Consider the following 24,889-nt stretch of genomic DNA (forward strand, 5'->3'; position numbering starts at 1 on the left):
TTGTATTAGCAATAATCCCAGCGAAGATTAATGAGTTACGCAGTAAAGTTACAGCAGCCTTTTAAGTGTTTGCGAGGTTGAAATCGTCAATATTTTGGTTGCCCAAAGCAATTCGTTCATTTTCTTGCCTAAATCGAGCTAAACTTTGCCGTGAGCAGCTTAAACAGAGCTTGAAGAGAGCACTTGAGCTTAACCTGAAGTCGCCGCGTCACAAACGGGTAAAACCAAGCCTCTGTAAAGCTATGACGAGTGCAAAACTACGACGAGTGTTTTAGGTCGCTCAAACGACCCCGAAACTTTGACGGATGATGCAAATATGAAAACCAGAAGCCAACGATCCAAGCTCAGTAAAGGGGCGGCCCCGGGGGACCTCACACAACCACGGGCGACCCTTCGCTGCCCCGTAAAGCTACCGGGCGACGCGAATTCGTTACCAACTTAATTACCCGCTTAATCCTTTACGTTACAACATACATCCCTACGAGCAACAGCGCTGCCTATATTTATTCTTAAAACCACGCTGTGAACTGCTTGATGGAGTACGCGGTACGTACCCAAAGAATAACGGGGCTTTAAAGAGTTTTCTTGGGAAAACTTCTGCTGCAGAGAGCGGGGAAACTTTAACGTTATTCGGAGTAAAAACTACTCGCAGGTTTTTTTACGTTTGAAAGGCATCGGTGAAAATACAAACCGGCTGAGGAAAACACCACGGAAGCACTGAGGGGGATAAGGATGAGCTTGTTAATAAAGGTGAGAGCAGCCTGAGTTTATAACGAACAGACTTTTGTTCCCTGCCGTTAATTAGTCGCGTAGAGCCGTATCTCTTACGGCCGCCGTGCATTCGAAGCGAGCAGGAACAGTCTTTGCTTTCACGCCAGCGGCTAATTACCGCATTAAACGAGCACGGGAACCGAGCGTCCGTGCCAACCAGCATCCCGACGGCGTGAACGGACCTCGCTCCTCCGGCACTGCACCCACGAAACCCCCGGGGAAAGAGCAGTCACTCCCCGGCCGGCTCCGGCTTCCAGCAGCACCCAGGTTTCCCCCCTTCCCGCCCAACACGGCACCCAAAAACGCAGGAGGGTGGCTCAAGAGTTTCCCCCTCTCCCAGAGCTGAGCCCTCCAGCTTTACAGTTTCCAAACAACTCCTACAGAAGTAGGAAACAACCTGGAAAAAAGGGAAAGTTTAGCTTGAAAATTTAAAGAGACCCACCAGCCGTGCGAGCTGAAGAGCGGGCGAGGAAATTGCCCCGTTGGAAGCTTAAAAGGGGCCCAAGGAGGAGTCGAGCGACGTGGAGCGTGAGGTGGAGCAGGTGTTATGGCGGGGAAGCTGCGGGGAGCGGCGGGCGGGCGGCTCGGTACCTCAGGGCTGCCCGGGAAGGCACCGCCGCCCCCCCCCAAGGGCACCGGGCCGGCGGGCACACGCACGACCCGTTCCCGGCCCAGCCTGCCTCAGCTCCCCGGCTCCGATCGCCCTCGCTGTCCGTCTCCCCCGCCCCCCCCTCCCCCGCTCAGCTCCAAGCGAGCGGCCGCCGGGCCTGACTGCAGGGCCAGGGCGGGGGCGGGCGGCCTAGGCCTAACGGCGCGGCGGGAGGCCCCCTCGCTGGGCCCGGTCCGGTCCTGCCCGGCCCGGTGGGGTTCCCCCGGGTGAGGGGTGAGGCGGGGGAAGGCGGAGGCGGCGTCACTCACCGCGGGCCGCGGGGCCGGGCCTGGCCGCTGCCTCCGCGCAGGAGCCGCCGCTTCCTCCTCCCGTCCGCCGACAAAATGGCGGCGGCAGGAAGTGCCCCCGCGCCGCCCGCCCCGCCCCGCCCCATCGCACGCACTCTGCGTACCGGCCCGCCAACGGCGTAACCCGCCCCGCGCCGGCCCTACGACAGCGGCGCAGCTCACCCCCGGACCTACGCTAACGGCGCAGCGGGGCGGGGGGCGCCGCGCGGGTTACGCCACCCCCCCCCCTACGCAAACGCCGCAGCGCCGCGCCGGGCTTACGGAAGCGGCGTAACCCAGAGAGCGCAGGCGGGAGGGGACTCCCCGCTCTCTCCCCCGCCGCCCCGCGGACCGAGCGGCTCCCCCCCGCCGCCCCCCCCCCCACCGCCGCTCAGTACCGGCCGCGGGGCCGCGCTTCCCCCACCGAACAGCCAGGCCGGCGACTGCGCAAAATACGTACGGCGCGGAGAACACCGCCCCCCCACCCCCTTGCGCAGCGGCCTACGCAGCCGGCGCGTGACCGCCGCTACGCCAACGGCAGCCCCGCAACCCCCCCCGCACCCCCCTCCGCCTTACGCCGTTTGCGCAGCAGGCCTCAAACCTCCGGGCGGGCGCCGCGCCGCAGTTTACGTAGGCCTCCCTGACGCAGCGGCCGCATTACGCAATGCGGGTTACGCCGGCGGGGCGACGTACGAGGCGTTGGTGAATCCCGGCACCCCCCCCACACCCCCCGCCCCGGCAACGCCTCCCCCTCCCTCCCCACCCGCCACGGCCCGGCTCTTACCTCAGGCGGCGGCGGCAGCGGGAGGGGGCCGGGCCGGGCCGGGCCGGGCGAGCCGCCCTCCCGCCGGGGCCGGGTCCCGCGGGGCCCGGAGGGACGGGGGAGGCGTCACCGAGCGGCGGGGGGAGGAGGAGGAGGAGGGAGGGGGAAGGGGGGGAAGGGGGAAGGCGGCCGCGGCGGGGGGGAGGGGGGAGACGGGCACCGAGGGGCAGCGGGTCCGGCAGCGGCGCCGCACTGACCTCACCGCGCTGCGCCTGACGTCACGGCGCAGCGGGCCCCGCCCACGCGCCGCCGGCCATGGCCGCGCCCCGCCCTCGCGCCCCGCGCCGTGACGTCACGGGACGAGGCGGGAAGTGCCGGGGGGCGGGGGGGGGGGCGGTCCCGCGGCGCAACGCAGAGGCTCAGCTCATCAGGCGCTGCGCTGCGCGGGGTGTGACGTCACACGGCGGGGGGACAGGGACGGGCGGGGGGACAGACACCCCCCCCCCCCCCCCCCCCCCCCCCCGGCACCACCCTCCGTCCGTCCCTGCAGCGGAGGGAGGCTGAGCCCGGGGCTGAGCTCGCTGCACGGATGGGCAAGCCGGGGGCCGCGCCGCAGGAACCCCCGATGTCAGACCCGCAACCCCGCCCGCAGCGGGTTGTTTGGGGGGAAAAAAACCGGGGGTTTGGGTAAAACACCCCCCCCCACACACACCCCCCCCCCCAAGAGAGGGAGGGTTTAATCCCACCCAGCCTCGCCGGCCGCAGCCCGGCAAACACCGCCTCACCGCCTCCGTTGGACGGCAAATCCTTTGGGAAACGGGTTTGGAGACTGAGGCGGCGGCCACCACCAATTTTGCTGGGAAAAGGGGGGTTTTTTTTGGGGGGGGGGGGGGGACGGGGGGGGGACGACACGACCCCTCACCGTTTTCTTCACCCGGAGCGAAGCCCCGCGCCAAGAACGGCCCCGTTTCCTAGAGCTAATCAACCCGCCGCTTAACGGACCCATCCCAAACCCCAACTCTCGGGCGCTAACGGGTGAAAATGAATGCATTCCCCAACAGGAAAAAAATTCCCCTTTTTGGGAAAACAACTAAATAAAAACGCCCCCAAATCGAGCATTTTAGCCGTTAGGAAGCCGGGGGGGGGGGTGTGATGGGGGAGGGACGAGGGCTCCGTCCGGCGTCGCCGCTGCCTTTAAAACCCAAAGAGCCGCCGGGATCGAATCGATGCTTTTATTATTTTTCCAAACTTCAGCTTCCCCCCTCCCCTCCCCCCCCCCTCCTTTTTCTTTCTAAAAATTCCCCTTCCCGCCCCCCCCCCCCCCAAAAAAAAACCCCACCAAAACCAACCACCACCCCCCCACCCCCCCCCGCCGGCGGAGCCGCAGCTGGAGGGTCGCTCGGGGAAGGTACGGCTTTCCTCGCGCTTCTTCGTCCTGAAACGGAAAGAATTTGCAGAAACGAAGCGAAATTAATCTGAACGAGATGAACGAAGCGCCGGGGCCGCTCCTTAACGAAGCGGCCGGGTCCCTCCCCTTAATTAGAACCAAAATCGGCCACATCTGGGCTCGAAAAAAAACAATAATAAATCAAAAAAAAAAAAAAAAAATCGCGGATTATACCATCACCTTCACGCAAATATTCACAGTTATTCCGGCTGCGGCTCCGCGGCCGCCGGCGGAGCCTCTTCCTCCTCCTCTTCCTCGCTGCAGCCGGCCGGAGCCGCCGCCTCGCTCCCGTTTTCCTCCTCTTCCTCCTCCTCTTTGCCTGCCCAACCCTCAGTTTCATTTTGGGGGGAAACGGCCGATTCCTGGGGATTTTCGGGAACCGCAGGCGGCTCTTCCGTGGCTTCCAAAGGCGCCGCCGCCGCTTCCGACGGCGCCACGGCCGTCGCTTCCGACGGCGCCTCCGACGCCATCTCCTCCGCTTCCAGCTCGTCGTCTTGCAGGAACGGGGGCATCAGCAGCGGTTTGGGGGGCTGATCTTGCTCCCCCAGATTTTTAAGAAATTCCTCAGGTTTGGAAAACTCTTCGGAAGCTTCCGCCGCTTCCGCGGCTTCCCCGATTCCTCCTCCTCCTTCCTGGGCAACCTCGACGGCGGCGGTTTCGGTCGCTCCTTCCCCGGCGCCGTCTCCGCCCTCCAAAGCTTCGTCCACATCCTGATCCGCGATTTCATCCGTAAAGGGATCTTCTCCCTGCGGAAAAAAAGACGGGAGAGAGACAAAGAGTCAGCGAGCTGCGGCGAGGCAAAGGGGAATCTCCGCCGCGAAAACGCGGGAGAGGTTTTTTTTGGCAACCGAAAACCGGCTTGGCGACGGACGATTCTTAAAATGGTAGAGGAAAAAAAAAAAAGCCAAACCAAATCCGTCGTGGAAAATCCCGGAGGATTTGCAGTGAGAGAAGAACCCCGGGAAAAAAAAAAAAGATCCCACGCCGGGAAGGAGTGGAAAGAATCGGTTAAAAAAAAAAAAAGGCAAAAAAAAAAAAGGTAAAAAAAAAAAAAAAAGCTCCTGCGCGGCGGCGCGGGCGCCGGGGACGGACCCTACGCTAAGGAAGAGCCGCGCCGGTGTTGCCGTGAAAGCGTGCCGGGGTTTATCGGCTCCGCTCCTCGCCCGGGAGGAATTTGGGTTTAACCGAGACGATTAAAATCCAAAAGGAATTCCTCAACCCCTCAGTCCCCGGTTTCGAGCCGCCAGCGGCCGGATTCCCCTTCCCTCGCTGGGAAGAGCGGCGACGCTTCCAGGTTTTCCTCTCGCCTTTATGGATTTTGGTGGTTTTGGGGTTTTTGGTTTTTTTTTTTTTCGCTCGGGAGACGGAGGAATCCAGACGCGGTCGCGACCTCGCAGCCCTCGCTCTCTCCCAGGCCACGTCCCACCGGGAAAGGGTCTCTTGGGGACGCCAAGACCCTCCGGATTTTTATTATTTTGGGTTTTGTTGGGTTTTTTTTGGGGGGGGGGGGGCGGTTGGTTATTTTTAGGTTTTACGTGGGTTTTTTTAGGTTGGATTTTCGACCTCGTTACCTTTATTCGGGCCGACAGCCGATCCTAGCACCGCTCCCCCTCGGTTTGGCGGGGGGGCTCTCGCTTGCGCTTCAAGAGTTACGAGGTGCGGGGTGAGCACGTGTAGGGTCAAAGTAGGGGTGTTGCTGCCCTAGAACCTTGACCTTGCCGGAGAGGAGATGCCCCACACACACCCCGTGTCGCAATCCGAGGACAAACTCGCAATCCGAGGACAAACCGTGCTTCTAAAACTCCCTTTTTTTTTTTTTTTCCCCGCCCCCCTCACAGGTCACCACGACACCGCGGCGAAAGGGGAAGGGAAAGAGGGCGGGCGGCACGCCGACGACGGCAGAAACCTCGCCTGAAATCTGATCGACCGCGGCGGGGAGGGGGGAAAAGGTTTTAATTTTCGGAAAGTGGGAAGGGGGGGGGGGGGGGGGGCAGAGGAAAAAAAAAAAGCGCTCTCCGAACCCCTCCTCCTTTCCCCCCGCCCCGCCGCCGCCTCCACCCGCCCCGGGGGTGAATATCTGCCCCGATCAGAGATTCAGACCAGGTTGGCTGCCTCCACGCGAGAAGATCCATGCAGGTGGAGGAGAAACCTCAACGTTCGTCTTCTCAGGTTGAGGATCACGACCTACGGAGGTCACGGAGGGCCGGGGGGGGGTGGGGGGGGGGTGGGGGATATAAAACTATCGGGCTCTACCTCGCGATTTGGACCCCAACGTCCGTTATCGCCGGTAAAATCTACCGGGGGATGTGAAGTCCACTCGTGGTGGAGACTGTCACGGCTTCCCTTGGGAAGGGCGAGGTGTCCCGCCATCCCTCCGAGGAGGAATCCTTAGGCCGATGGTCAAGAAATCATCTCTTGATGCGGCCAAGTCTTGATTAATTAATCGCCCTGCGTCTCCGGCCTTCCTTTCTGGGGGAAGGTTTGCCGAGAACGTTTATGGCGAGGCGGCTCTTGGCATTACCTGGAATCCTCAGATTTTCCTCCACCCCTTTTCAGTCTGGTTTTGCACCTGGGAATGATACGGAGACCGTGCTGGGATGGATCCGAAGATCTCCTCCTGCCGATGGACAAAGGTCAGGCGCCCGTGCTGATTCATTTAGATCTGCCGGCAGCCTTTGATACCGTTGATCATGAGGAGATGTGGACGTGCCTGCGGACCCTGGCAGGGGTAGACGGAGTTGCACTTGAGTGGTTCCGGTCTTTTGGGGGGTTTATATTTTTTTTTTTTTTTTTCGTGTGTGTTTTGGTTTTTTTTTAAATTTCACTGAGAGATCCCAGAGGTTTGCACCTCGTCTGCCCCGAGGGCTCGCTCTCTCTTTTCTCCTGTGGGGTACCGCAGGGTTTTTCTCTCACCCTCCTGTTCAACGTGTATGAGAGGCCGGTTTGAGGGGAGAGACGGCCGTCCTACGCCGACAAACTCTCAGCTCAAAGTCTCTTTTCACCGGACCCAGAGGGTGGAGTCGCAGTTTTTTTTATTTTGGGGCTTGTTTGGGTGGTTTTTTTTTTTTTTGCTAGAGTTTAGCAGAGACTGGGGCATGACGAGAGCTAGCTCAGTCCGGGTTTAGACCAAAAATAAAACCACGATGCCGGTGGGACGGGGGAAACATCTGCTCCCCCGTGGGGGGGCGGGGTGTGTGTGTGGGCATCTGCCTGCCCTCGTCTGCCAGGTTCGCAAACGAGGGGTTCTCCTGCCGGATCCTGGGCTGCTCCCGGATTCCCAGGGAACAAGCAAGTAGCCAAAAGCGCTTCTTTTTCATCTTCGCCTGGCGGAGGAGGTTGCGACCTTTCCTCTCTCTCGGATGCGGGACTTCGCCCGTTAAACCCACGCCGCCTCCGGACCCGCGGTTACCGCGAGGCGCTTTAGGCCGGGCATAACCGCCCGGCTGGCTCGCTCGGCGGCGTTCCCGCACGGAGCGGATTACCCCCCGTGCTCTGAAGACTGCGCTTGCCTTCCGGGCTTCTTTCTGTAATTCCGAACGCTGGTTTGGGCTTAAGCGAACCCTACCCTGACCTCTCCTCGTGCTCCGTCTCGGCTCTGAAGATCGGCTGGGGCGTCCTCTGCCACTTCCCAAGGGAAGAGGAGGAAAAAGGGGAGGGGAGGCGGGGGCTAAGGAGGGTGTTTCAACTCACGGGAATTGGATGCGCCCCTCCTCGGGGCGCTCCGTCATTTAGTTGAGCCGCCGGGAACGCCGCGGAGCCCGGCTCTTTATACAGGGGAAAAATTCCCTCCCCCCCGGCGCAGGATTAGCGGGTGGGCCAGGAGCCACCCACGTCGGACTCGATCCCGGCGGGACTCAAGCGCTGGCTTCCCCTGCACTGGGGGGAACCTGGCGTGTCCCCCCCCCCGGCCAAGGCCACAGCTCGAGGGGCGGCTTTGGGGAACCGGAGTTCCTTTTTGCTACTTTGGTTTCTTTAATTACGTTTCCGTTTTGGACTGTTTCGTAATTGACCTACACGCGCCTGGGAATGACGGTAGGTACAGTCTGCGAGTTAAATAAATTAAAAAAAAAAAAACCAACAACAAAAACAACAACCCAAAAAAACACGAGAAGTGGTAAACCGCCTACAAAGAAAAGAAACCAGACCCAAGATTTAGAGATAAAAAGGCAGCGGAGTGGAACCTACGCTTCTCCCCACCGTACGCAGCAAGGCGTCCCGTCACCGACACGCAGCACACGGCGAGACGCGGCTCCGTGCTGCTCCGGGACCAAGGCGGAGCCCGACCCCGCTGCTCCGGGAACTCGGCAGGAGTTGCCGACTCTCTCGTTCACTCACCTTGAGGTATTTTTCCAGCATCTTTACGATGTGTTTATTATTCAGGACGCTCTTGGCGACGTGTAAGCTGGTTTTCTTGAATTGCTCCGCAGCCATCTGAAAAGGAACCGAACATCGGGGTCAGTTCAAAAGGGGAAGAGTTCCAACGAGGAGTTCGGCTCGAGAGGTCGTATCCCCGCCTCCTCTGCAGGGCTTGGGAAGCCTGGTCTCAGATCCCAGAGAACATCACAAACGGTGGATGCAGGGGCGCACCCGCATCTCTTCCGCTAACACGGGCCCGGGAGAAAGACGTGCTTCAGCACCAGCAGCTGGAACGTCCCCCAGATATCCCAAGATCAAGTCCAGGACAGCGACGTTTCACGCCAAACGCCCAAAGACAGAGGAGACGAAGACCGCCCCGAGGGACGTGCGGCGCTCACCGCAGCTCACCCCGTCTCCGTCTGCAACGTCCAAAGCCCCGCTCCAGCCTGGGCCAATTTAGACATCGATTACGTCTCACTTACGAATTCCCCACGCGCCCTCAAAGGCAATTTTTAATTTTAATTTCTAGCGAGCACTGCAAACTTAGAAAGAGGACGCGTTTAGTCTGCACATCGGATCTCCCTTTTAGTATCACTTTTTCTGTTCACCTTCCCACTTCCCATCCGCTCACGTTTCCCTACAGAAGAACAAACCCCGCACAGCCCGTCCACAGGCATCCCACAACCCCTCACAGCTCCCCGGCCGGCGGGCTTCATCTCGTGGTGCGATCCGAGACCGTACGAGAAGGTTTTTTTAGAAGCCGCAAATAAACCTCGAGCGCCCGGACGCATCCCCTCGCCCCGGCAGAGCCGAAACGCTCCAGTTCGGAAGCGAGCAGGGTCGCTTACCCTGCGGTTTCTGTTGTGATCGGCAGACCGCAGGTGCCTCTGGAGAAGGTGGTTCTGCGCAGGAATTAACATGTCGCACGCCATGCAGTGAGCCGCCTCGATCTTCTTGAAGAAGTGTTCCTGGCCAATACCTACAGCGACGACGAGGCGTCAGCCAAAATCCCAAACAAATGAGACGTTCGGCCGGTTAACATCGCGGGCGCCTTTCCACCCCCTCTAACGACCCCACGTCACGGCCAACACGCTAATTCAGCACCCATATTCCTTCCAGTTTCTGCTTTCAGAGACCAAAAAAAAAAAAATCACATACGTTGCTCTAAGACGGGGAGGAGAGTTATTCTGCTCTAAAACAGATCGTACCGATGCAGTACCCAAGCGTAGGAGGAAGAGAGACGGGGCTAACAGCCCAAGGTACACAGCAATCGACTTACCGAGGCTGTTTTCCTCCCAAAACCAGCCTGCCTCTCCAAAAAAGTATTTAAATAGAGGTGGAAGGGACAACTCGCTCTTCCCCCAGCCCTGGGTTCGTTCCTCCTCCCTACTTAGGCTCAGGTTTTCTGCCTGCAAGATTTTATAGCCGACGCCTGGCTTAACTAAACTCCACTCATCACTCCCAGCACAGACGTGGCCGGGTGCTGCAGGCACGCTGATGAAGCTAAGCGGATTTTTTCCCCCCCGTCACGCTCGTTGCCACAACAGATCAACTTCGCTGCTTTCTTTCAACGTTAAAAGCGAACGCAGGATCCAGCCGCGTTAACCGAACAGCCACAAAACCCAACAATTCCTGGGAGTTTTTCCCCGTTTACCTCATTTTAGTATCTCCGACATCGCACGAGCCTCACGAATCGGCCGCTTGAGAAACTGCCGTGAGGATGGGTATTCCCCCTTCCCCGCCAAGACGACGTATTTCACAAAGCTGGCAAAAAAAACCACCCGGAACCCGAGGCCGAGTCGCCCAAATCCTTCCCGTTTGTGCTGCTGCTCTCTCTTTGGGAGCGGTATTTATTTGTTTTCTTGCACGCTCGCTCGGTCTCTGGACGCAGAACGGACGCTTACCCTTAAAAGGATCCGGCTTCTGTTTTGCGCCCTCTTTCTCGGTCAGCTCCTGGCGCCGCTTCTCGATTTTCTTATTCCTGTTGACGATGTACTCCTAGAAGGGAAGGGGACAAAACTCGCTGTCCTCCACGCAACGCACCGAGACGGTCGAGTAGCTCCAAAGGGAAACGAGCTCTCCAGGGAAAACCCACGGGGAAGGCCGCGGTTGGTGAATTAACTAGGCGAGCCGGGTGTTTTCCCCTCCCCGTCCCCTGCCATTTCTACCAGAGCAAGAGCCGGAAAAGATCCAAATCGGAGCCAAACAGAAGCCTGTTCCCACGTCACCATCAGATTCCCTGTGGGAGACCCCAAATCCTTGAAAAAACGCCCCCAAAACGCAAACACTGGTCATCCAGAAAATGAAATGCCTCAGTTCTCATCTCTCCTTCCTCAGCTCTAGATGTAGAGCTGGCAAAGACGATCTCTGGAATATTAATTTCTGGCCTTTCTGTTCAAATTCACACCATTAACTTTCCCTCCCAACATGAAAACCCGCGAGAAACCACGTCATGCCAAGCGATGTCATCAGGTGATGCGCTAACAAGCAGCGACGCGAGCCAACCAAGCAGGGGGCTGTACGCGGATGAATCCGTAACCCCTCCCAGTCCCCGTGTAAGCCTGGAAATCCCAAATTCAGCCTGGAAATCCCAGCAGGGATGCAGGGAAGGGTTGAGCTAACTCCAGGCGACCCACCTACCTGCAGGAACTCGACCGTTTTATCCGGGAGTTTGGTGCCGATGTAGCGCAAGGTCTCCTTGTGAAACTTGCTCTGGAGGTGTTTCTGGATCTCCTCTTCCTCAAAACTGCGGAACTTGCAGACGGAACAGGCAAACTGGATCCTAAACAGAGCAGTCGTACCGCAAGTGAGGAACGAGCTCAGCTTAACGAGAACATCAAGAAGTTGCGACCGTTACCGCCCCCATTGTACTTTTCTACCTCTTAAGTTTTTTCCAAGCGCCACTCCACGCCATTTTACTTTGCCTTGGACCTTTACAATCGCTGTAGAACCTGCACGGATTAAACAGCACCTACTTCTCCATAAAACTTTATGCTACGGAGGCGAAAACCTTGCCCGAGTTTAAAAGCAACCGGACCAATTCACAGGGCAGGAGGTGAATCGGCACTCTTCGCCGTGAAGATCCTCTCCCCGGTGGGGGAAAGCCCCGAGGTACAGAAACGCTGGTGCCGCCTTTGCTGGTCAGTCTGTCTTTAGATCACTTATTGTATTATTTTAATAGCAAGGCTGCACATATAGCCACCTAAAAAGCCCTTCTGAACTTGTAACTCCACACCGAGCTACGTATTAAACACCACAGTATCCTCCTCATCTTAAAAACAGTCATAAAACACACTAAAAAGGGAAAAAAAAACCCTGCTGAAATCAGAATGCAGAGCCCCAAAACACGATCCCCCAGCAGATTTATCCCACATTTGTGCAGAGGAATACCCTCGGTCAGTATTATTCACAGAAGTGCTAGGAACGGACTGGCTTTTCACTCTCCTTACCTGTCCATAGCGCGATCGCGCATCCTATCCCTTCTCCGCTGCTTCTCCCTCTTCTTTTTCACCTCCTCATCGTCATCTTCACAGCCATCTCCAGATGCTAGGGGAGGGGGGGGGGAAAAATAATCAATCAGAATTCCTGTGTCCACAATCACCCGCTTCGCCGGCTGAGGTATTTTGGGACCCAAATCCCTTGGTTTCCTCTTCACTCTCAGCTTCGGGAAGTCACAACTTCTTTCGGTCTCGGGAAGCTCCCCCTCTCCCAAGCCAGCTTCCGACCGCGGGGAAGCGGCGGCCTCTTTCCAAGGTCTCCAGCAGTCGTCGTAAAACCCAAACCCTCCTCTCCTCCAGCTCCCCGAACTTCCCACAGCAACTCAAAGTCTTCGTAGGCAGCGACGGGACATGCCGTTAGTGGAAAGAGTGGAAGGAGTCCTGACTTTTACAATGCTGCAAAGACACCGCTCTATCTCCCTTCCTCGGAAGGGGCTGCTACTTCTCCCCGTATTCTCATTTTTTTCCCCGTTCATCTATTTTCCACAAGGCTGAAGAAGCTCCTCGAGAAAGTTAAGCGACAAAAAACAGCGGAGATGCTAGCAGTGCTCGAGTAGCAGTTCTGCTTCTTTGGGGGCAGTTCTGGATACGCTCCTCACGTCGCCTTCCCAATAATTCCTCGATAATTACCGGGAAAGCACAAAAACCCCCTAAAGATTCAGCTGACCTGATCCCTGCAGTGTTTTGGGGTCTCCGAGTCAGAGGTCTGTCAGCCTCACAGGACTCGGGTAATAATTCACCTGCAACATTTCCAGGTAAAGGAGCCCGGAAACCAGACCCGGGCGTCAGAGGGAGGCTTAAACGAGAATGATAACATCCAACGACACCTCCGTTTCAATCCTGAGAATAACTGACAAGTGGCAACCAAAGTCCCACGCGTGGTTTTCCTCACGTCACTCTAACGCAGAAGGCACAAGGGGTTGATGTATCTTTTCCGAAAGTTACGATCCAGAACCAGCTGAAGTGGTTCCAGCTACTTTAGACCACATGGTTTTTAAATTAGTGTTCTATCGACCTTGACATAGTCCCATCTATTTGAAAAAATCCAAACATAAACGAGGTTCAGCTCATGGCTGAAGCCTCCACTGAAAATGATTCAGTTTACGGTATTTTTGCTCTGCCCCGTTGCGAGACGTGTGCATCCTCACCGCCGTCCTCCAAGCAGGGCAGGAAGATAAACTAATATCCGATAACCGTCCGCGCCGAGAAGCCCAGAAGAAACGAAACTGTTTTGGTGCTCCCCTGCTAACCAGCGCGGCACTTCTGTGCCACGACAGGCGGCGCCGGAGCCCTGGACTGGTTAACAGGTCACAGCAGGAGCTGCATCAGCTTTTGACCGAACAAAAAAAAAAAAAACCCGAGCTCTCGGTAGCGCCCCGAGGCAAAACAGATGGATTCCGAGTAGGATTAGTCCAGGAGGACTGCGTGAGGGGTGGTAACACCCTACCTTCCTCCGCCAAACGGCCCCAATTCCCGTTCTCCTGGAAAAGAGAAACACAAAAAGACACCGGTGTTATTCACTGCCGTTTGGAGGTTTCACGGCCCACCCAGCCAGACCGCAGAGCGGGCGAAGGGTTGGGTCATTTGGGGATTAAATGTCCATTTTTCTAAGTGTTTACAAAACAGTTGTTTTCCATGTATCAGGTTATACGTCGCCGCTAAGTATCGCTTCTCGCTATCAAAATTTAAATACTTGGCAGCTGAGTCGCCGCTCCGAGGAACACCGTATCGAAGGTTACACGCAGTCGCAAGTAAAACAAATGGCAACAACCCCCACCCAACCCGGCAAACCGAGCGACGAGGAAAGAAGCCAACCACTAATTGGAATTTAGCCCTAACGAGCCTCGCCAGAAGCAGAACTGCAGGCGCAGGATCCTAACCTTTCCACTACAAGTGCTTTTCAGGCACCTCGGTGCAAGCGACTCTGCCGGCGATCCCTACCGAAGGGCGTGGGGGAATTATGAGGAGCAAATACCTCCACAATATACGGGCTCAAAACGCCGTTTCTGGGCGATTTTAAATATTCTGACCCTCAGCGCCGTCAAAAAAAGCAAAGGAAATCGCTCGAGTGCTTAAATATTCCCACATTTGCCACGAAGGCTGATAAAAAAAAGAGTTACTTACACCTTTGTCAGCTTCATCTCCTGATTTTTCCTCTCCTTCGCCCTCATCTGCTGCACAAAAGAAAAACCATTCAGCTGGTGTTGGGGGCTCTTTTCTCCCACTTAACACTCCAAGGGGGGCCCCACCGCTATCTAATAAACCACCGAGTACTGCGATAACGGCTCAAAACCCCAGCGGAAGATCGCAACCGGCTCACTGGTTTCTCTTTGCCCGTCAATCTCCGCTGCAAACTCTGTCCTTCCTTTCACAATGCTCACCTCGGGCATTAAATTTTCTGTCCCAGGCCACAAGACGCACAGATCATAAAGCCTGGGCACTTGCAGGCGTATTATAACAACGCTAACGACTGAAAAAATACCACAGCTTTGAAATGTAACAACTATCAGTCAGCTGAAAGATAAACCATTTCAAAACGGGGGAAAACGGCCAATATTAGCGGGTGAAGACAGCGCGTACCGTTCTCGGTGTCGTCTCCTTCGCTGTCGGTCTTCGCCTGTTTGCTGTCCGGCTCATCTCCGCTTTGCGACTGTTTTCGCTTGCGTCCTCCTCCCTCGCCGTCCGATCGCCCTCCTGAACGGTTTCGGAAACCTCTTCTCTTGGGCTAAAGCGGGAAGAAATCAGTTGTATCAATCAACCTGAGGCACCAAAAAAAGCTTAAAAATCAAAGTATTCCACCCATCTGCTACACCTCCTGAAAAAGTTGAAATTCTTGTGACCCTGCAGACTTATTTTTGGCTATAAAAGGATTTTATAGCTGGGTTAGCGCCCCTAGAGAGCGGGTTTGGGATGGGGGAAGCATTCAGAGGCTCTGTTTTACGTGCAAATGGGTCTAAACAAACTTGGTGACCCTCTGCTCTATCCAGGGAGATTTAAATTATTCTGTGGTGGAAGCGACGGGAATTAAGACGGGTGCTTCTCCAGTAGAGCTGAACAGTGAAGCCGACCCACCGAGGCAAGCAAAAAGCAATCTTCGCAAGAAAAAAAACCAAAAACGACGGCGACGACTTACCATGAGCGCGTTCATGTGCCAGGGCACCGTACCCATCCTGTCTCTGTTTCGTTGCCTCCCCATTCCATACGGCATATTCCCATACCGTCCCATTCCCATGCCCGACATCCCCATCATGCCATAGTCATAGTCTCCGTAGTCACCATAATCTCCGTAGTCGCCATAATCACCGTAATCCCCATAGTCGCCGTAGTCGCCGTAATCTCCGTAGTCTCCGTAGTCGCCGTAGTCGGGAACGAGGGCTTGGGAAAAGAGGGAAGGGAGCCTGTTGGATCCGGCACCCCCCATCCCGCGCCCACCCATGTAGTTCAACTCGTTCCAACGAGCCGAGAGGCGCTCGGAGCTGGAGGAGGGCATGAAGTGGTCGGTGCGGTTGAAAGCGTTTAGACGCCCGCGATTTTGAACGCGGTTTTGACCCCGTCCTCGGATGAGGCCGTAGTTGTTTCCTCGGTTACGAGACTGATCCCTGCGGTTATCGAACTGGCTCCCGAAGGAATCGTTCCGATCGGTTCCGACTTCTCCGTAATCGTAGCCGGATCGGTACACGTCGCGGTCGTTCATTGAAGACCTCGAGTCGTACGATTCGAAAGACTCAAATCTGAAAGAGCTGCGCAGGAGGAGACAACGGTCAGCAGCTAAAATAACATCCGTGCGCATCACACAGGCGTTTGCATCCGTTTCTGTCACAACCCAAACGGTTTTGGCCAGAAAAATGGGATAAAAATATTTTTAAACCCTGCGTACCGATCACTTTCTGCATCCCACTCCACCTTTTCCCTAGTCTCAAGGAAATTAAATAAATATCAAAGAACTGTGCTTTTCTGCACGAGTATCTGAACAGAAATCCTTCAGAGATGTTGTAACTTCACCAACTTCATAGCACTGAACCACTCTGAATTATGTTTTGCTGGCGGAAAAGCAGATCCCTAAAGCTGCCCCAGGTAAAAGCTAAAAAACCAGGCAAAACTTCACTTATGCAGTAATTCTTGCCAAGATCTGTATTGCTATTTCAGCAGCAAAACACACACCGACATGAAACAACTCTCCAGACCGGCGTAATTTAACCCAGGGGGAGGAAAAAAAAAAAATTACCGGGCAGCCACGAGGAAAAAAGGCCGCAGAAGAAAAGTGTACTTTAAGAAACCTAAAAACTATAAATAAAAAACTTTCTGCAAAATCTAGGAATTGAATCGACAAGGGAAGTCGCTTTTAATGCTTGATGCGTACGTCAAGTTTGACATGTTTGAGAGAGAGAGATATATATAAAAAAATATGTAAGTGCACGTGCGCACATACACGAGGACAGGTGAAAAATAAGCAGTTAAGCTCGTTTTCCAGGGAACGAACGCTGGATCGTGCCTACGCAATTAGAACAGCTTAATCCGAACTTATAGCGATTAAAAGCCATTATTTTTTTACTATTAAAAATAAATAAGAAGTGGAATAGTCACCTCTCCTGATCTTCCATCCCCTCCCCTGTCCCACCGCTGCCCTCCTTCGACAGCATATCCAAACGCTGGTTGATCTTGGCTATGATGGAATCCGAGTTCTCGTTCGCCGAAGTCTCGGCGCCGTACGAGGCGACGGGCATGGCGGCGTTGACGTCGGCGTTCATGCTCATATCCGAAGTTTTGGGTGTTTCCCAGCTGCTGGAGGTGGCAGCGGCTGCGGCGTAGTTGTACGTGGCCGCTGTATTAGCGGCGGTGGTTTGGGTGTTGTAATAGTCGTAGCCTTCATAACCTGGCAGGAAAAGAAAATAAAATCGGTATCAGTACAGTATTATAAAGACTCGGGTACTCGGAGGAAGAGTTTAGACGCGAACAGGTTCTACCAGGCAAGGCTGCAGCTGGGTTTTACCTCCTTTCAAGGAAATCCGGTTTCTTAAAATGAGAAATACCAAAGATTCTTGTTGCCCAACCCTAAAAGCGGAAGGACCTTCCTCCTTTGGGTGATTTTAACTGCAGAAACGGAGCGCTGCTGGTTGTATTTGTGATTTTTTAACAAGTTCAAGTCCACGCTGCGGGACCCTGAGCCCCGTTTACGTCGCACGGTGCCGCAAAACGACACAAGAAAACACAAAGCGGATGCGCTGCCGGGGATGTCGTCACGTATCCATCAAAAAAGGACCACGATGAAATAAATTAAATCAGAAAAATCAAAGCAGCGAGTTGTATTCAGAGAGCGCCTTGTGGCAAGATACCACGGCGCGGCAGAAAAAGCAACGTGCTGCGGCCGCGCTCGTGAAGCTGCCGGACGCTTCACGCGATCCCGAGATCCGGACTAAGGGATGTGCACGTGCTCCCGACACTCCTTGTCGCAACTCTACAGCCCCGGCTCGAATCCGTCATCACTCGGGCAGAGACACACGTGCCCCGAGCTATGCGGCAAGCTTCCTCTCGCTGCTTCTGACCTGCCAAACCCTTCGCTGTATCGCTCCTAGGGCTCTCCTAAAGTGACCGCCGTAATAATCCCCCTTAATTCTCCTTTCCTGTGACGCCTGCGATAAAATTGACATCATTACGGCCGCCGGTGTGCCGATGCCGGTTGTGCTGACCGGCACTGCCTCATCGTGTCTTTGTATCCCCCCCGCCTGCCTGCAACTTGTGTTTTTATTTAGATTAGAAGGTCTCCGGAGCAGGAACAGCCTTTCTGCTCCGCGTCGGCACAATACCCAGCACAACGGGGCGCGAGTCCTCAACAGGGGCGCCCAGGCTTTACAAAAAAGAGGAATAATAGAAGAAAAAAAACAACCACCCCTTCATTTACACCAATGACTTGAGCTGGGAGGTTGGAATCCACAGCCCAACGTGCAGCGTTCAGTTTTATACTGTGAGGACCAAAGAAATAATATTTTCTGAAAGAATCTCGGGCTTTTGCTTGGGAACGTGTTAAGACCGGCTTAAAACAGCCACAGGACCCAAATCAAGGCCAATTAACTAATTGCTCCGAGAGGGAAAGTTCATTAGTGAAAGCAAATCATGTTTTGTTGGGGAAGCGCCAGCTTGCTCATCGAGAAGTGCATTTGTGTACCGTCAAGCTGCCAGAATGGCGAGGGCGAGCCTTGGGTTTTGAGGGGAAAACGGTATCGTCTCAGTAAAATCATTTTATTAATGCACACATCGGGCTGTCCCAGCTCAAAAGAGAAACGGAGACGTGAAATAAATGAACTGTTCCCATCCACGCGCTAATTTCTCTGCTTTAAGGAAAAGACGGCTGCCAGTCATCAGGACAGAGCTGCTCCCTTCGCAGAAGTAAAAGCCGCAATCACGGAGCAAGGTAGAAATAAATAAATGGATTAGCGAGGAGGAGCGGTTTAAAAGCACGGCGTTGCGTACTTCACACCAACTTCCAAGCGGAGGCAGTTTACGAGCTGGAAAACAGCTCCGCTCGCTGCAGCCAACTCGAGAGACTGAGCAGGGCACCCCAACGCCCGGAGATAAAAGAGGTTTTTTTAGCACGTACCTTGCCAACTCGTCGCATTCGTTGCGTATGTACCTGAACGGGGCAAAAAGAAAAAGAGTGGTTCAGCTCTAAAAGCAACAAAGTTCAGAGACTAAATGCATATAATTCCGTTTAATCGCTGGTAAAAACGACGGATCCTTTTGCACAGAACGGGAAAGAAGCTGGGACTTCCAAGAGCCAATTATGAAAATGACATGGATAATACACGCTGTTTTTAATATGTTTTTTGAAACACGTTCAAGTATTTGCACTTGAAAACAACTCAAATGATTCAATAAAAACCCTCAAGTAGCAGCAAAACCACGGCAAAAGCAAATACGTTCGTTATAACCATCACTTTCAGGAGCCTCTCGCCGCTTCTACTGTTGTTTAGGCTGGGAAGGAGTTCAAAGGAGAGAGCCCCGACTCCCAAATACCCCAGGACACGCTTCGTTTCGCAGCGCTAATAAATCTCAGGAGAGAAAGCGAAGCAGGTTATTAATCACACGCAAGATTGCGACCAGTTCCTCCAGCGTACGACGGCGGGAATCGGAGCGTATCACGAGATGAGGGAGGAAGCTCTTACCAAAAAAACCAAGCAGACAGTCACTAAAGCAGGCAGAGGAGAAGGCGGGCTGCAAAAGCTGTTTCTATATTACACTACCCTGGCTAGAAAGAAGAAAAAATAAGTTCTGCGTTAAAATTGCAATTCCCTAGGTATATTTTTAGATACACAAGACTCACCTGGAGTGTTGGTGGCCCCAGTGTTCCAGGTGCCATAACCTGCAAGAAAAAGAATGGCGCTGTTAGAAGGATCGCCTCTGCTGCTATCACGGCGTTTGTTTCTTCCCTAGAACCAATAATTACAGCTGCGCTGGGGCTTTTTATCGTTTGGGAACCACCAAGCCTGAAGGTTGCCCGATGCTTTATTTCAGATTGTTTCAGCAATCTAAAGGTCAACGAGATGTTTTGAATTAAAAAAAAAACCAAACAAGCAAACAACAAAACCCCACTGTGTTTTGAAAGAGAAATCAGTTTTAAGAGGTGCTTGACGTAACGACGGTGCAAAGCTACATTTATACAGGAGAAAATCTGCGGGATAAATCATCCGAAGAACGGAACCGGCATCGAGAACGGACGTTTTGATTGCGTTACGCCAGCAGAAGCATCCTTTTTCCTAGGGAATATCGGATATCCTTGACCGTGATCCCAGGTGAGTACTGCCATTATACCAGCCAATAAAAGAAAACCGAGCTCCCTCCACTTTTCAGCACTAATTGCAAGATTTACGCTAACGAGGCGGCTTCGCTCCGGTCTCTCACTCTGAAACAGCGGCAGGACGAAGCACTTGCCCAGGTAGAAGCAGCAGCAAAGGGCCACGACACGCAGTAGCTCCCGCCGCGACTTCACCCGCTCTTTTCTTTTCACAGCAGCTGCTGTGATCTGTTTTTCTCGCCAAAATAAATCATCTCTCCCTTTTAAACCTTTTCCGAAGTTTCCAGGGTGGAATCCGCATCCCCGGCACCACAGCGATCCCCGCAAGAGCTGCAAAGAGCTCGGCAAACGCCTTCATCTGGGATAAATAAACTCCGTGCTGCAACGAAACCTTGGAGATCGTCTACGTTAAGTTTTGACATCGGAAGCCATACGCTGGGTGTTGCGCTGAAAACATTTCCAAGAGTCTTGGCTGCCATTTCTCTGCAGGAGAACCATTTTTTTTTTCCATCTTTGTTTATTATTCTGATCAGAAACAGAAGTTGGTCCACAAGCAGAACTACCGATGCCCGGCTTCCTGCGGATCCGAATTATTTCCACACTCGCTGTATCACCCCAAACTCCTCCACATTTCTTTCCTGGCCCTGCCTTCCCCCCCCACCACCACCCCCAGATCTGCAGTTTCCCTTCCCTTTAGCAACCTCATCTCCCTCCAAACGCTCCCCAGCTGAGGAAGAGCCAAAAATCACACACGCCCGCTTCCTTCCTTCCTTCTTTGAAGGTTTAGGCTGCTTTTCTGCGCCTTAGACACCGATTTCGCCAAACTTTTACATTTTTGGAGGTGGCCACCGATTTTACAAAGCTTTCTTCTTTTTGGAATCGGCTCCCAATTTCGCAGAACATTATTTTCCAGAGACAGCCCCCGATTCTGCAAAAACTTGTCTTTTTCGGAGGCAGCCCCCAATTTTGCACAGCTTTTTTATTTTTGGAGGCAGCCCCCGATTTTGCCATGCTTTTACGCACTTTTGGCAGCAGCCCCCGATTTGGTAAAGCTTTTTGTATTTTTTGGAGGTGGCCCCCAATTTGGCCAAACTTTTATACTTTCGGAGACAGCCCCCGATTTTGCAAAGCTTTTATACATTTTTGGAGGCGGCCCCCAATTTTGCCAAGCTTTTCTATTTTTGGTGGCAGCCCCCGATTTTGCAAAAACTTGCGTTTTTTGGAGGCGGCCCCCGCTTTTACAAAGCATTTATACTTTTGGAGACAGCCCCCCGTTTTGCAAAGCTTGTATTTTTTGGAGGCAGCCCCCGCTTTTCCAAAAACTTTTTCCTTTTTGGCAACAGCCCCCAATTTTGCAAAACATTTACTTTTCAAGACAGCCCCCGATTTTACAAAACTTTTCTCCTGCAGCCCCCAGCTCCCTGCCCGAACCCGCCTAACACCCCCCCAAGGACGTACAGGACCCCTCTCCCTCTTAACGGCTTTATTTTTTTCGTGGGCAGTCACCTTAAGCACACAGAACCTAAAGAAATCGCGGGCAAAATGGTGACCGCTGTATTTTTGAACTCCTATAGAAACCGCAGCGCCAGCAAAACAGGAACTGCAACACGTAAACGCCTTTTTGAATCGGAGCCTTATCACCGAATAACTTCCTCTCCCACCGTTGGCAGGTCGAGGCACTCGCCGCTCAGCTTCGCTTTCCAGCGGGAGCAGGATGGCGCCGGGATGCGGTTTTCCAGCTGCCGGTGGGAAGGATCAGGTCGAGACAGAGCACAGAAATCAAGGACGAACCCTCCGCTCCATCGACCGCAGCGACCCCAAAGCCTGACTTTAAATCCACAGTCAATGTTAACGCTCCCTCCTCCAGCACGTTAACTCACCTCTTGCAAACAAACTGCTGAGCGCACGCGATCGTTCCGAGTGACGCCAAGGGACACCAAACCCCTGGTTGTCACAGGCACCATCCCAGCGCACGCCGAGCTCCCGGCCGGAGAAAAAACGGGAAGAGAAAGCGAAGCCAGCGCAGGGAAGCTTTTCTCTGGGCAGGTCGCCCCGTTTCTCAACCGGCAGCGCCAAAAATAGCAGCAGCCCTCGCGCTTACGACCACACACAGACGTCGGATCAAAAGCGAGCTCCGCTCCTTCGATTTTTAAGCCGTCTCTGATAAAACCTCGGGTACATTAATTCAGGAGGCAAAAATAGCCTGGCCCCAGCACAAAACCTCGAGGAAAACGGAGGCTGCTCGGCCCGAAAGACAGCGTTTTTCAGCCAAAGAGAGTTCCCACCTCTTTGTACCTCCAGATTCTATAGGATAAAGCTCCCCGCTTTTAAGTTCCGTGCGTACACGCTGGCGTTGGGCTTGCTGAGACGTAGGGCACGTTACGTTCACATAGGTATTACCACGATTATCATACCCTTTCAAGGAACGAAGAAATCTGGGTTAAGCAAAGATCTCAAGCTTCCAGTACAACTTAAGAACGTGGTAATTAAGAGTTCAACGTCTGATTTTGAAACTAAATATTATGTAAAAAACCCACTAGAGGAGACACTTGGGTATTAATGACTCTGCACCAACGAGCAGAGGTTGTATCCGTCAGCTCTGCAGCAGCGTAAACATCCCCCAGGAGGGGAAAAAAAAAAAATCAGTGGAATAAATCGTCATCGCCTTCTCTTGGGAAAATAAACACGAAATAAAGTGCAGAGCGGGGAAAAAAACCAACTCGGAAGGGAGCAAGCGGTGAATTTTACCGAGCTGAATGCACCGCGTGTCCTGGTTCCCAGCCGATTCCCAAGACAGCGCTCCTTGAGCTGGGGGAAAAGCTTGAGAACCATTTTTCTCCGCACGCGTGTACAAGCGGAGCACGAATCCGGAGATGACGGAGCAACATCAAGAGATTTACGTCGTTCAGCCTATGTGAAGCGCTGAGAAATTAAGCTTAACGCTTGCAGAAAAAAAAGCGGGGGCCCAGGAGGCAATTCCTTCCGAAAGCAGAGGTCTGAGGTTCTCCCGCTGATTTCAACAAAGGACTTTATGCAGGGAGAATAAAGCTTGTCTTCTGCTGGAATCACAAAGTATTTAAATTAAATCTATAAATCACACACTCCTACGCAAGGCTTGACTGTAAAGGGTGCTCTCCTCAAAAAGCCACTCGCGTGGAACCATACGATTCTCAACACGCAGAGAATTAAAAACAAAGGGGCTGGTCCTAAGCTGAGCCAGCCACACCTGAGGTTTATTTATAAAACCCCAAATATTCAAGAACTGTAAGAACTCATTCCTTTTTATACCATATAACGGTAAAAATCCACGACAAAACTTCTCTAAAGCTGCAACACGCTCAGCGGCTTTAATTTATTCATAGTTGTGCAAGGTGAAGGGAAGATCCCAGCTCTTAGGCAACTCGTTAACGTCACGAATCCAACGAAATCTTTCTCAGGAATAACTTTTAGCTGCCTAAACTCTTCCGAGTCGCTCATCCGGACTCGCTCGGTTTTCAGTAGAGAGAAATCAGCACTCTAGAGGATGATTTAACACACATTTAGGGTGGTTTTGATCCTGTCGTAGTTTCTCACCTCATTTTTACACCTGAAGAACTGACAAAACACTTTAAAAAGCATGACGAAAGAGATGCCGGGCATCAGATCTCCACCAAGCTGAAAGCAGAGACAGAGGGAACCTGGAAAGAGCAACTTGCCAACAGGTCTGATGTCGGGATGAATTATGAATGACCCCTGCAGAAAAAGCGACGTGCGGGGTATTAGGAACTTGATAACAACACGCGCGGAAACGGCATCGCTGCTGTATTATTTATAAAATCCTGCCACAGTCATAATTACGTTACGGAAACCAAGGAAGCGTTTTCAACAGGGAGTTAAAAATCGCCTTTGCGGGACCTTCACGTCCCTCAACGCAAATGGAAGCGAAGCGTGAATTCAAGGCGGGAAGAGGAGGGAGGGCTCAAAACTGGCGCAGCGGGGAAAGGATCCGGGCTGTCGGGCTCAGCTCTGGGAGCATTTACCCACACGCCGCCGTCTCGCGTCCGAATAGACTTCACCGAGGGACTTTAAACAACTGATATTCATCTGTTAAACTTCAATTTGGGCAACTTTCTTTCAGTTTCCACCTCCGCGAGCCTCGTTTCATAGTTGAAAGAGACGTTAAAAACCAGAAGCTGGGAGAGCGCGCCGACGCTAACGCTGTTTAGTGCTTTGATGAAGGAGGATGGGGTTTTTCCCTCACAAATCACTTCCCCACGCTGGCGAACGAAGCTTGACGACGTCAACAGCCTTTCCCCACCGTTTCGACGCTCGCCGGCGTTACGAAGAGTTCTCACCTGCTCCCTTACGCTTCATTTGATGCCTTTTTGCCGGTTGCCGTTATACCAGAGAGGAGAAAAACACCTCAGGGGGGGAAAGACCCCCCCTGGACGGCTTGAGGCGGGTATCCGAGGGGGAAGAGCAGCCGCAGCTCCGTAATGGCGGGCTCTAGGGTTCTCACAGGTGCCCCCGCTCCCAACCGAGTCGCTGCTGCTTCTCCCGGGGGGAGGAAACGGGGAGGGGGGACGGATTTTCAGCCTCGCTCGGGGTGAAGCCGGGTGGGGGGTGGGGTTGGGGCTCAGGGGATCCCCTGCCCGGGCATGAGAAGATGCTCCAGCTGACACACACACACACACCCCTCCCAACCCCCCCCCCCCCAACCGGCCGGGCGGCCCCGCGGCGGGGGAGGGACTGGGTTCACCGGGGGAGGGGGGGGAAAGGGTTCGCCGGGGAAGGGACGGGGTTCACCGGGGGGGGGGGGGGGGGGGGGGTGGGTGTCCACCGGGGGGGGGTCGCGGAGCCGTAACCGGGGGGGGGGGGTGGGGAGGGGGAGGAGGACCGGCACGCACGCGGCAGGGGGCGTGGCCGCGCGGCCGCCATTTTGTGTCGTCTTCAGAAATGGGACCGACTCCATTTCCGCCCCCCCGCCCCGCCCGGCGCGGGGGGGGGTGGGGGGGTGGTGGTGGTAGAAGGAACGGCCCCCCCCCCCCCTTGAATAGCACCCGCCCACCAATCGGCGGCGCCCTAGGGGAGAGCGACGCGGCACTCAGCCAATCAGCGGCGGAGCCCCCTCACGGGAGGCGGGCTCAACGCCTCCCGCAGGGGCTGGCTCCCCCCGCCGCTACGGGGAGCCGCCGCTGAGGCGGCGGGAGGACCGGGCCGCCACCCGTGGGGAGGGGAAGGGCCGGCCCACCGCGGCGCCCCGGGGCCGCGCCGCACCTACCGCCGTATCCCTGCTCCATCTCTCTCCTCCGCCTCCGGCCAGCGGCACCGCACTGCCCGCCCGAGCGCCC

The 24,889-nt window shown here is 54.5% G+C and overlaps 2 protein-coding genes across 11 annotated transcripts in view; both read right to left on the reverse strand.

Annotated features, from left to right (window-relative positions):
* The window catches only part of BRD4 (bromodomain containing 4), an 83,017-nt gene extending 80,462 nt beyond the window's left edge, over nt 1-2,555 (reverse strand). For 4 of the 8 annotated variants that reach the window (XM_076360805.1, XM_076360811.1, XM_076360802.1 and 1 more), the window contains exon 1: nt 1,690-1,753. The gene's annotated coding sequence lies outside the window, so the exon portion shown is untranslated. Of the gene's footprint in view, nt 1-1,213; nt 1,372-1,689; nt 1,754-2,491 lie in introns of those variants that run through there. The other 4 variants (XM_076360803.1, XM_076360806.1, XM_076360804.1 and 1 more) reach the window with 4 other exon arrangements.
* A 1,297-nt stretch (nt 2,556-3,852) lies between these two features.
* On the reverse strand, nt 3,853-24,889 carry AKAP8 (A-kinase anchoring protein 8). 3 transcript variants are annotated; one of them, XM_076360764.1, is made up of 14 exons: nt 24,820-24,889; nt 19,089-19,127; nt 18,366-18,398; nt 16,355-16,643; nt 14,904-15,510; nt 14,351-14,495; nt 13,897-13,941; nt 11,723-11,819; nt 10,914-11,055; nt 10,178-10,271; nt 9,122-9,252; nt 8,253-8,348; nt 4,098-4,663; nt 3,853-3,905 (listed from the first exon to the last, which is right to left on the reverse strand). In XM_076360764.1, the coding sequence occupies exons 1-13, from the start codon at nt 24,836-24,838 to the stop codon at nt 4,118-4,120; spliced, it is 2,283 nt and encodes a 760-aa protein (XP_076216879.1). In that variant the 5' UTR covers nt 24,839-24,889; the 3' UTR covers nt 3,853-3,905; nt 4,098-4,117. The 3 variants fall into 3 exon arrangements, with proteins under 3 accessions (XP_076216879.1, XP_076216877.1, XP_076216878.1); XM_076360762.1 differs by having other exon boundaries at nt 13,897-13,944; XM_076360763.1 differs by lacking the exon at nt 24,820-24,889 and adding an exon at nt 23,894-24,032 and having other exon boundaries at nt 13,897-13,944.

Source organism: Aptenodytes patagonicus, chromosome 30 (genome assembly GCF_965638725.1).
Source record: "Aptenodytes patagonicus chromosome 30, bAptPat1.pri.cur, whole genome shotgun sequence".
NCBI lineage: Eukaryota > Metazoa > Chordata > Aves > Sphenisciformes > Spheniscidae > Aptenodytes > Aptenodytes patagonicus.

What these genes read in the sequence shown, in the direction of transcription:
- AKAP8 (XM_076360762.1), bottom strand. An exon ending in GAAGCCGGATCCTTTTAAGG is followed by an intron (nt 9,253 to 10,177) that starts GTAAGCGTCCGT and finishes TCGTCGCTGTAG; the next exon opens with GTATTGGCCAGGAACACTTC. An exon ending in TGCTGGAAAAATACCTCAAG is followed by an intron (nt 4,664 to 8,252) that starts GTGAGTGAACGA and finishes TTTTTTCCGCAG; the next exon opens with GGAGAAGATCCCTTTACGGA.